Source organism: Palaemon carinicauda, chromosome 13 (assembly GCF_036898095.1).
Source record: "Palaemon carinicauda isolate YSFRI2023 chromosome 13, ASM3689809v2, whole genome shotgun sequence".
Taxonomy (NCBI): domain Eukaryota; kingdom Metazoa; phylum Arthropoda; class Malacostraca; order Decapoda; family Palaemonidae; genus Palaemon; species Palaemon carinicauda.
In genome coordinates, this window is record NC_090737.1 from 25,188,967 (window position 1) to 25,201,633 (window position 12,667).

General features: G+C 38.5%; 1 protein-coding gene across 2 annotated transcripts in view; it reads right to left on the minus strand.

The window, feature by feature from the left end:
* The window catches only part of LOC137652225 (zinc finger protein 236-like), a 178,074-nt gene that overhangs the window by 82,485 nt on the left and 82,922 nt on the right, over positions 1 to 12,667 (minus strand). For both annotated transcript variants that reach the window (XM_068385457.1, XM_068385456.1), the window contains 3 exons: positions 8,314 to 8,494; positions 1,910 to 2,045; positions 238 to 576 (listed from right to left, as the gene is read on the minus strand). In XM_068385457.1, coding sequence (XP_068241558.1) covers positions 238 to 576; positions 1,910 to 2,045; positions 8,314 to 8,494 — 656 coding nt within the window. The remainder of the gene's footprint in view (positions 1 to 237; positions 577 to 1,909; positions 2,046 to 8,313; positions 8,495 to 12,667) is intronic.

Consider the following 12,667-nt stretch of genomic DNA (forward strand, 5'->3'; position numbering starts at 1 on the left):
AAATCAATAAACTATAACAAATACAAACCTAACTCAAAACAGGAAGCATAACAGCACTAGCTACTCTTTCCTTCAAGCGCAAATGAAACCTGATATACTTAATATTTCATAAAAAACTACAAGCCATAATGAATGTAAAATCATGGACATACATAAATTACATTATCAGTGTGAAATCAATTGTACAGAAAACATAATACAGTACTGTATGAACAAAATACAAAGGTAAAGTATTACCTCTCCTGTTGTCATATCCTCCTGCTGTCCTTGTTGTTGGTGGTGAGTCTGAGATGGAAGATTATCATCTGTCAGAGCAAAATCACCCTCCTGGAAGACATTGGTCATATTTGCCAAATCAGAATCTATGACATCTGGGTCTGATAAGCTTGGGGTGACAGCCTGCTGGCTATAAAGACTGGCAGTGAGAAGTGCTTGTTGGTTATCACCCTGCAAGCTGGAACCAGCTGCCCTCACAGCTTCCATGGCAAGCTCATGCTTGTGAGTTTTCATGTGTTTCTTGCAATTAGTATTGGTTTTGAAAGTTTTCTGGCAGTAAGGACACATATATGGTCGGTCCTGAAAAGTTATATAAGTGATACTATAAACAGTTTTTCAATGTAGAATTAGATTTTATAAAAATTAGAAGGATCACTTATTATGCTCAAAATTACATAAAATTAAACCATTTTTGGACACCTTTGAAATATAAGAATCAAAGTTTATATTCCCTTTTGATAATTTAACAATAATGAATAACATTAAAATTTTCTAAACAAATTAGTTTTTTCCCATACAAACCCATGGCAATACTTATCATATAGACCACACCTATGACCAAAAGTCAGACATTTAATTTCATATAAGAAAATCATTAACTGCTTAGTAACACTACCCTTGTGCATTAAAGATTTGAAGGTCTCCAGAAGGTTAAAAAAAGAAAAGAAAAAGAAAAACTTGAATGTATAATCTAGTCACTATAGTCTTCCAGAAATCTGAGGTCTACAGAAGGTAAAAACCTTGAATGTATAACCAAGTCACTATAGTCTTCAAGAAATCTGTGGTCTACAGAAGGTAAAAACCTTTAATGTATAACCAAGTCACTATAGTCTTCAAGAAATCTGTGGTCTACAGAAGGTAAAAACCTTTAATGTATAACCAAGTCACTATAGTCTTTAAGAAATCTGTGGTCTACAGAAGGTAAAAACCTTTAATGTATAACCAAGTCACTATAGTCTTCAAGAAATCTGTGGTCTACAGAAGGTAAAAACCTTTAATGTATAACCAAGTCACTATAGTCTTCAAGAAATCTGTGGTCTACAGAAGGTAAAAAACTTGAATGCATAATCTAGTCAATAGTCTTCAAAAATCTATGGGGTTAGGAAGCAGGAACTTTGATTATCAGTAATGGTTTTGCAACGGTACTGTAAACCCATTACATCAAAACATACAACAATGGATTTGCAAAAACAAACCCATTACATGGAAAACCTTACTTTACAGTAATGGGTTTACAACATTCCTATGCACAAAACTTCATCTAATGCATAGAGACTATCATTAAAGAACTATGGTAGCTTAAGACTTGAGTTTCATTTGATAATTTACAAGTTTGCCAAACTGCTTAATATCTCTTAATCATCAATCCATATATAGGAAAAGAATTTAGAAAAAAATTAATGCATACAATGAGCAAATGCACTCACCACATCATGAAAAAAAGTTTTCACTTTCCATAACAATGAATTTGAATTATGGTAAAACATTATTATCATTACTATCATTATCATCATTATTATTATAAGTTAAGCTACAACCACTGATGAATAGCCTATACAAAATTAATGACTACAAAAAAAATAAACATACTTTATAAAATTAACTCTATTCAATAAATATTACTATGACTTACCACTGTATGGGTTGTAGAATGTCTCTTGAGACTACCACTAGTTGCAAAATGGTTGTTGCACTTAGTACATCGATAACCTTTTTGTCCACTGTGTGTTTTAAGGTGAGTCTTGAGGACACTATGGGACATGAAATGCCTGCGAAAAAACTTGAATCATTAGTACTGAGTCTCAACTCATCAATTTTCTTGATTATATATATATATATATATATATATATATATATATATATATATATATATATATATATATATACCTATATATATATATATATATATATATATATATATATAAATACATACAGTATATGTATGTATATATATATATATATATATATATATATATATATATATATATATATATATATATATATATATCTATCTATATCTATATCTATATCTATATCTATATATATATATATATATCTATATATATATATATATCTATATATATATATATATATATATATATACATATATATATATATATCTATATATATACATATATGTATATATATATATATATATATATATATATATATATATATATATCTATATATCTATCTATATATATATATATATATATATATATATATATATATATATATATATATATATATATATATATATATATAAATATATATATATATATATATATATATATATATATATATATATATAGTATATAAATGTGGTATAGATTTTAATAATAGTTATGGCTGACTTACATATTGAAAATTCAACAAGAACCTACTGCCTTTGAGTGACTAAGACTCTATACTTTACAATATAGATGCATTGGTTACAGTAACATAGAATTAGAAAATATGAATGGAAAAAGGAGCAAATCTGTGACCTTACAATAAACTAAAATGTCATCAGTGAATGTTCTTGATAATTCTAAATACACAATGCTAAATGCTAACAGGTAATTTGCATTAGTACTCATTATTTCATATCAGCTCCCAGGGAACAGGTAGTTAAATATCCATCCAAGATGAAATGTCATTATGTCTTAAAAATGTAGTTTCACAAAGTTTTTTCATGTACTGAGTAGACATACTGCTTCAGCCATATACATTAGTACTAGGTTTTAAAGTAACAAGCATGTATAATTTTCATATTAATCCCTCGAGACTTTAAATTAGAATATAATTTAGTTTTGCAGATTCCAATCAAAATCACTTAAGATGTCTTATTTTTCTATCTATATGCAGCAATCTGTTTAACACAATAAATCAGGCTTTAGAAGCCTTATTCCTCAAGAATTCTGAGTGCCCTAACTTTATGGGCTTCATGAAATTTGCAGCACAGAAGGATGCTGATATCGATCCCCTTAACACATTGTTTCTGGAATCGGACAAGAGGGATTCCACCCTTCGGCAATATGAATGTTAAGGAGTTAGCGAAGTTTCTGAAGGACTCGGATGTTCAGACAAGGACTGCCAATCTGGCAGTTACCTTTTTCACAACTTTGTTTGAAGGGGGACTATCTGCTAGTATTATTACCACGATTAAGTCCACCTTGAAGAAAATATTTCAGTCCAGGTTCAATATTGACCTTACGGATTCGTATTTTTCATCTATCCCTAAAGCTTGTGCTAGGCTAAAACCGGCAACCCGTCCATACACGGTTTTTTGGTTTCTAAATGACGCCCTTAAATTGGCTTCTGATACTGATAATGACTCATGCTCTTATATAACGATTCTTAGAAAAACGTTATTCTTGGTAAGTTTAGCTTCAGGAGCCAGAATATCTGAACTCTCAGCGTTATCTAGAGAGCCAGGTCACATTGACTTTCTTTCTTCTGGTGAGGTCTTGCTCTCTCCAGATAGACGATTCTTAGCAAAGAATGAGGATCCCCAGAATAGATGGACCCCGTGGAAGATTGTTCCACTCTCTCAGGATCTCTCCCTGTGCCCTGTTACCACTGTAAGCTTATTTGAATAGAACTCCTAATACGTCTTCAGGCCCTTTGTTTATTGGAGAACATGGAGGAACTATTTCCCTGAAAGGAATTAGGCAGCAGATTCTTTATTTTATTAAGCAAGCCAATCCTGATTCCGTCCCACATGCCCATGATATCCGAGCAGTGGCAACATCAGTTAATTATTTCCATCACATGAATTTTGAAGAATTAAAAAGATACACAGGCTGGAAGTCACCAACAGTCTTTAAATGCCACTATTTGAAATCTTTGGAGGCCCTTAAATTTGCAACAGTGGCAGCAGGGAACGTAGTTCCTCCGGATATAGCGGAACCATTATAACTAGGTCCTATCTTCTTATCTCCTTCTTCTTTTAGTGCTTTGTCTCCTTATAAGGAGCGGGCCGTCACCTGCCTTGCCTCTCTCCCTACTGTACCTTTGTCATTCATTTGGTTTGCACCCTACCCTATAGTTATGATGTATATAATGTATTTATGTCTTTGCTTATTATCATTAAACATCTCATGATTTTTATTTGTTGGGCGTTTTCCCAAAATCTTTAACTTTTAATTTTGGGTCTCTGACTGAGTATTGTACTTTAAAGAATTGGTAGTTTACGATTTGTTATTAAACTCTCTTAATTCCATATTCTATTTTATTTCAGTTCCTTTCTTTTGTGTGTGTTCCCAAGCGTTAGGACCAATTCTCTGTTATTATTTCCCGGAGCGACTCAGGTCGAGCCCAGAAAAGGGATTTTGACGAAGGAAAAATCTATTTCTGGGCGAGGAACCTGTGTCGCCCAGTGAACCCAACCCCTGGTCCAAGCTTGGGGTGCTAATAGGAATGAAGGAGGAAGGGTGGGAAGGGTGGGAAGGGGTAGGGGTGGGGGGAGGGTAGTCGTAGTAGAGAGCAGTAGTCGGATGTAGAACGGCACCTCGTAGTATCGGGGGATATTGAGGAAGGAGAGGACTAAATGGTGAGGGACCTCTGGTCGTGGTTCTAACACACCCCAGTTACTATACCGACATTCAATTAGAGTGAGCGAGCTGGGTTTATTCCTGGCATTCCATGCATCTTTTTTCTCTGGTATATTTAGCAATATTTATGCCTTAGAAATTGTGCTACAAGGAGCATTTCACTGGGCGACACAGGTTCCTCGCCCAGAAATAGATTTTTCCTTCGTCAAAATCCCTTTTATATGGCCTAAAAAATCATCTAGAATGCTGCTTATAATATACAAATTCATACATACAAATATTTCATAAAAAACAAGTTCCCACTAAATAACAAAATCATTTTCTGCATTACCAAACGACACATCTACCTTCTTTAATTAATTAAGAATAAAAAAGCAGCTCCCAAGTATAAAGTGTATCACAGATTTATTTTGTAATTACTGGGTGATGGCGCATGGAAAAAATCAATGATGCAGATGGGAATTGAAAGTTGAGATGAAGCTACATTTAAATAAAATTTAGGGCAGGACCTGTTATTTCTTTTATATTTATTTTAGAAACCCCTAATACACAAATTCTTCCCTTTTATGAGCTACAGTATTGATTGCTTTGAAGACTAGGTAATAAGAATGTTACATTTTTTTTATGGATTTAGGAATTTTTCATCCAAAATTCTTTACTTTCCAGAGTTTTACGTTTTTCATAGTCTTATCTTGATAATTGTTGGAGGCCTTCTCAATGCTATTGCATTCAGAATAAGTTCTCTAATGAATTTGCCTCTTCTAGGAGAAAGGATTCTCCAAAATTAAACCATTGTTCTCTAGTCTTGGGTAATACCATAGCCTCTGTACCATGGTTTTCCAGTCTTGGAGTAAAGTTCTATTGTTTGAGGGTACTCTCAGGCACACTATTTTATTCTATTTCTCTTCCTCTTGTTTTTTGAAGTTTTTATAGTTTATATTTGAAAGATTTATTTTAATGTTGCTACTGTTCTTAAAATATTTTATATCAATTGTTCATTACTTCTTTTACACTTTATTTCTTTTCCTCACTGAGCTATTTTTCCCCGTTGGAACCCTTGGACTTGTAGCATTCTGCTTTTCAAACTAGGGTTGTAGCTTAGCTAATAATAATAATAAAAATAATAATAAAAATAATATCATCTAAAGGCGTGTTCCAAAATCAATAATTGGCAAGTAAATACTGTATCACATTTCAACTTGTATACAATGTCTTGCAACAATTTTTATTATATATTTTTAATTGTACCACTATATAAGGGTAAGGGAGATGTGCATGAGTGTTGTAATTCAAGAGGTATTAGTTTGTTAAGCGTAGTTGGAAAAGTGTATGGTAGAGTAATGATTAACAGGATCAAGGATAAAACAGAGAATGCAATCTTAGAAGTACAGGGTGGTTTTAGAAGAGGTAGGGGTTGTATGAATCAGATTTTTACAGTAAGGCAGATATGCGAGAAATATTTAGCAAAAGGTAAGGAGGTGTATGTTGCGTTTATGGATCTGGAGAAAGCGTATGATAGAGTTGATAGGGAAGCAATGTGGAATGTGATGAGGTTATATGGAGTTGGTGGAAGGTTGTTGCAAGCAGTGAAAAGTTTCTACAAAGGTAGTAAAGCATGTGTTAGGATAGGAAATGAAGTGAGTGATTTGTTTCCGGTGAGAGTGGGGCTGAGATAGGGATGTGTGATGTCGCCGTGGTTGTTTAACTTGTATGTTGATGGAGTGGTGAGAGAGGTGAATGCTCGAGTGCTTGGACGAGGATTAAAACTGGTAGAAGAGAATGACCATGAATGGGAGGTAAATCAGTTGTTGTTTGCGGATGATACTGTACTGGTTGCAGACACAGAAGAGAAGCTTGGCCGATTAGTGACAGAATTTGGAAGTGTGTGTGAGAGAAGGAAGTTGAGAGTTAATGTGGGTAAGAGTAAGGTTATGAGATGTACGAGAAGGGAAGGTGGTGCAAGGTTGAATGTCATGTTGAATGGAGAGATACTTGAGGAGGTGGATCAGTTTAAGTACTTGGGGTCTGTTGTTGCAGCAAATGGTGGAGTGGAAGCAGATGTACGTCAGTGAGTGAATGAAGGTTGCAAAATGTTGGGAGCAGTTAAGGGAGTAGTAGAAAATAGAGGGTTGGGCATGAATGTAAAAAGAGTTCTATATGAGAAAGTGATCGTACCAACTGTGATGTATGGATCGGAGTTGTGGGGAATGAAAGTGATGGAGAGACAGAAATTGAATGTGTTTAAGATGAAGTGTCTAAGGAGTATGGCTGGTGTATCTCAAGTAGATAGGGTTAGGAACGAAGTGATGAGAGTGAGAACGGGTGTAAGAAATGAGGTAGCAGCTAGAGTGGATATGAATGTGTTGAGGTGGTTTGGCCATGTTGAGAGAATGGAAAATGGCTGTCTGCTAAAGAAGGTGATGAATGCAAGAGTTGATGGGAGAAGTACAAGAGGAAGGCCAAGGTTTGGGTGGATGGATGGAATAAAGGAAGCTCTGGGTGATAGGAGGATAGATGTGAGAGAGGCAAGAGAGCGTGCTAGAAATAGGAATGAATGGCGAGCGATTGTGACGCAGTTCCGGTAGACCCTGCTGCTTCCTCCGATGCCTTAGATGACCGCGGAGGTAGCAGCAGTAGGGGATTCAGCATTATGAAGCTTCATCTGTGGTGGATAACAGGGGAGGGTGGGCTGTGCCACCCTAGCAGTACCAGCTGAACTCAGTTGAGTCCCTTGTTAGGCTGGGAGGAACGTAGAGAGTAGAGGTCCCTTTTTTTGTTTTTGTTTCATTTGTTGATGTCGGCTACCCCCCAAAATTGGGGGAAGTGCCATGGTATATGTATGTATGTATTTTCAATTGTACTTTTTATGCATTCTTTTTATTTTTATTTGCTAAATTGCATAAGAGGTGGCAGTATCATACAATCATATAACTGAGAAATAATATCAGCTATTGCTGTGGGGATTGTGGTTGTTAAACTTGTGGTGGTGGTGATGGTCATAGTCACAGTAGCAGCTGTAGTCATAGGGGATTCTCACCTATCTTGTTGACAAGGAAATTGCTTGAAACAACAAGGAGGTTGCTTTTCTTTTTTCTTCCTTTATTCAAAGTTCTATTCTCCTTTACTTGTATACTTTACTTCAAGGAATGCTTAATAATGCATTACTTTTATAGCATAAAAGATTTTAATTCGCAGAATAAAATCAATCTTCAAAGAACAAATAATTGTATATTGTAGTTCCATTGAGTAGGGAGGAGGTGCAAGGCTGATCATAGTAGTATAAAAATGATCAGATCTTTTTACTAGAAGGGCTGGGTTTAGAAAATGTAAAGTAAAAGGGACATAGTTTCCTAGAATGAATGAACTTATACTGTATTAATTTTCTTATAGTATTGAATGAATTGTGATAAAAACCTATGAAAATTACTTTTAGTTAAGGTAGTCTATATAATCAAAATCTCCCCATAAAAACCACAGTTGCAACAAATGCAATTTCACTTACTTATTACATCTCTCACATTTATATGGTCGTTCTCCTGTATGAGTTCTTTCATGCTGTTTAAGATGTGAGGACTTTTTAAAAGCAGCTGGACAAAAACGACATTTGTGGGGCCTCCCAGCAGGAATCTCACCCATTTCATTTGGATATATTTGACTGTGTCGTGATATTTGTTTCACTGGACCTGGAAATAGGTATGTAGAATGGGATTTATTATAATTGAATACATAATTCTAATCTATATGCCTATTGAATTTTATTCAGTACTAACAAGTAAAAATAAAAATACTAGAGTTTCAAGTTAAGCACAATAAATAAAATTATATTCTTTGAAATTATGAAAAAAAAATTCAGAAATAAAAATTAAATTTGATTCATAAAATCTGCTAAATTTATTTTTATACTCGGGGATCATATTGCTTCTTTCTTCAAGCTCGGTTAAACAGAAATTTACTCATAAAACTAAAAAATGTTATTTTCATTAGTAAAATAAATTTTTGAATATACTTACCCGATAATCATGTAGCTGTCAACTCCGTTGCCCGACAGAATTCTACGGAAGGGATACGCCAGCGATCGCTATACAAGAGGGGGGTGTACTCACCAGCGCCACCTGTGGCCAGGTACTGCAGTACTTCTTGTTGACACCACCTCAATTTTTCCTCGGTCCACTGGTTCTCTATGGGGAGGAAGGGTGGGTCAATTAAATCATGATTATCGGGTAAGTATATTCAAAAATTTATTTTACTAATGAAAATAACATTTTTCAATATTAATCTTACCCGATAATCATGTAGCTGATTCACACCCAGGGAGGTGGGTGAAAACCAGTGTACATGTATATCAAGAAGCTAAGTATCCCGCATTTCATATTATCAGTTATTCAAAATAACAATGAAATTATAAGTACCTGGTAAGGAAGTCGACTTGAACCATTACTCTGCCTTTAATAAGTTCGTCTTCCTTACTGAGCGCAGCGTTCCTCTTAGGAGGCTGAACAACTCTAAGGTGCTGAAGTATCAAGGGCTGCAACCCATACTAAAGGACCTCATCACAACCTTTAACCTCGGCGCTTCTCAAGAAAGAATTGACCACCCGCCAAATCAACAAGGATGTGGAAGGCTTCTTAGCCGACCGTACAACCCATAAAAAGTATTCAAGAGAAAGGTTAAAAGGTTATGGGATTATGGGAATGTAGTGGCTGAGCCCCCGCCTACTACTGCATTCGTTGCTACGAATGGTCCCAGGGTGTAGCAGTACTCGTAAAGAGACTGGACATCTTTGAGATAGAATGATGCGAACACTGACTTGCTTCTCCAATAGGTTGCATCCATAACACTCTGCAGAGAACGGTTCTGTTTGAAGGCCACTGAAGTAGCCACAGCTCTCACTTCATGTGTCCTTACCTTCAGCAAAGCAAGGTCTTCTTCCTTCAGATGAGAATGTGCTTCCCTAATCAGAAGCCTGAATAGTAAGAAACTGAGTTCTTAGACCTTGGAAAAGAAGGCTTCTTGATAGCACACCATAAGGCTTCTGATTGTCCTCGTAAAGGTTAAGACCTTTTTAGATAGTACCTAAGAGCTCTAACTGGGCAAAGTACTCTCTCCAGTTCATTCCCCACCAAGTTGGACAGGCTTGGGATCTCGAACGACTTAGGCCAAGGACGTGAAGGAAGCTCGTTTTAGCAAAAACCGAGCTGCAAGGAACATGTAGCCGTTTCAGATGTGAAAACTATGTTCCTGCTGAAGGCGTGGATCTCACTTACTCTTTTAGCTGTTGTCAAGCACACGAGGAAAAGAGTTTTTAATGTGAGGTCCTAAAAAGAGGCTGATTGGAGAGGTTCAAATCTTGATGACATAAGGAACCTTAGGACCACGTCAAGATTCCAGCCTGGAGTGGACAACCGACGTTCCTTTGAGGTCTCAAAAGACCTAGGGAGGTCCTGTAGATCTTTGTTGGTGGAAAGATCCAAGCCTCTGTGGCGGAAAACCGCTGCCAACATACTTCTGTAACCCTTGATCGTAGGAGCTGAAAGGGATCTTACGTTCCTTAGATGTAACAGGAAGTCAGCAATCTGGGTTACAGTGGTACTGGTTGAGGAAACTGCATTGGCCTTGTACCAGCTTCGGAAGACTTCCCCTTGAGACTGATAGACTCTGAGAGAGGATGTTCTCCTTGCTCTGGCAATCGCTCTGGCTGCCTCTTTCGAAAAGCCCCTAGCTCTTGAGAGTCTTTCGAAAGTCTGAAGGCAGTCAGACGAAGAGCGTGGAGGTTTGGGTGTACCTTCTTTACGTGAGGTTGACGTAGAAGGTCCACTCCTAGAGGAAGAGTCCTGGGAATGTCGACCAGCCATTGCAGTACCTCTATGAACCATTCTCTCGCGGGCCAGAGCGGAGCCAACCAACGTCAGCCGTGTCCCTTTGCGAGAGGAGAACTTCTGAAGTACCCTGTTGACAATCTTGAACGGCGGGAATGCATACAGGTCGAGATGGGACCAATCCAGCAGAAAAGCATCCACGTGAACTGCTGCTGGGTCTGGAATCGGAGAACAATACAACGGGAGTCTCTAGGTTATCGAGGTAGCGAACAGATTTATGGTTGGCTGACCCCACAGGGCCCAAAGTCTGCTGCAAACATTCTTGTGAAGGGTCCACTCTGTGGGGATGACCTGACCCTTCCGGCTGAGGCGATCTGCCATGACATTCATATCGCCCTGAATGAACCTCGTTACCAGCGTGAGCTTTCGATCTTTTGACCAGATGAGGAGGTCCCTTGCGATCTAGAACAACTTCCACGAATGAGTCCCTCCCTGCTTGGAGATGTAAGCCAAGGCTGTGGTGTTGTCAGAGTCCACCTCCACCACCTTGTTAAGCTGGAGGGACTTGAAGTTTATCAAGGCCAGATGAACCGCCAACAACTCCTTGCAATTGATGTGAAGTGTCCTTTGCTCCTGATTCCATGTTCCCGAGCATTCCTGTCCGTCCAAAGTCGCACCCCAGCCCGTGTCTGATGCGTCCGAGAGGAGACGGCGGTCGGGTTTCTGAACAGCCAAAGGTAGACTTCCTTGAGAAGAAAGCTGTTCTTACACCACGCGAGAGTAGACCTCCTCTCTTCGGAAACAGGAACTGAGACCGTCTCTAGCGTCATGTCCTTTATCCAGTGAGCAGCTAGATGATACTGAAGGGGGCGGAGGTGGAGTCTCCCTAACACGATGAACAGGGCCAGCGATGAAAGTGTCCCTGTTAGACTCATCCACTACCTGACTGAGCATCGGTTCCTTCTCAGCATGCTCTGGATGCATTCTAGGGCTTGGAAGATCCTTGGGGCCGACGGAAAAGCCCGAAAAGCTCGACTCTGAAGATCCATACCCAGGTAGACAATGGTCTGGGATGGGACGAGCTGGGACTCCTCAAAATTGACCAGGAGGCCCAGTTCCTTGGTCAGATCCATAGTCCATCTGAGAATCTCCAGACAGCGACGACTTGTGGGAGCTCTTAAAAGCCAGTCGTCTGACGGAGCCGGACACAAGATCATGGTACTGCTGCACAGTCTGTGAACTGTCAACCATGGGGAAGCGAGGAAGTACAGTGACAACCCGAAGCTGTCTAGACTGTCTGGGTCGTACAGACAACTCCTTATCGGGTTGCTGAGGTTGCCGCACTGCGTCACAACAAGTCACTTCTGCTGGTTGTTGAACGTCTTCCCAGTGACACACTGACTCCGTAAACAAAAAATCCTCTAACAAGGACTAAGCTTGGACTGCATGTCTTGCAACACAGCTCAAGGTCTATGGGAGCAGGTGTGGTAACAGACGGGGTTAGCGACTGAAGTGGAACCATTACCTTCCCTGGAAGCATGTTATGCTTAAATAAAAGTCCATAGGAGGCTACGCAGCTAAAGGCTCCTCTCCAAATGACAGAGTCCTCAAGGGAATATCAGAAGGAGGGAGAATAGCACTTTCTCATCTACAGGAACCATATCCGAGAAAAGCTAAGTTCTCTCAGTGAGGGTTTCACTGGTGCAAAAGCAGCAGACTAGAAGGCAACGTTATGAAACTGCTTGACAGTCTAGTGAGTTGGCAACAACCAAAGATGTGTGACTGAGAAGCATGCGGTAAGGTATGCAGAGCATGCTGTATGTAGAGCATGCTGTAAGGTAAGCAGAGCATGTTGTATGGCGTGTGGCTTATGCTGCATGGGATGAGGCTCATGCTGCATGGGATGAGGCTCATGCTGCTTAAAAGAAATCTGAACCTGACACTAATCTAGCTGTCCGAGGATTTACCTGGTGAGACATCAGTCTCTTTACCAGAGAGTTTTACCAGATTTCCCCGGGCCACCACGTGACACAATTGGTA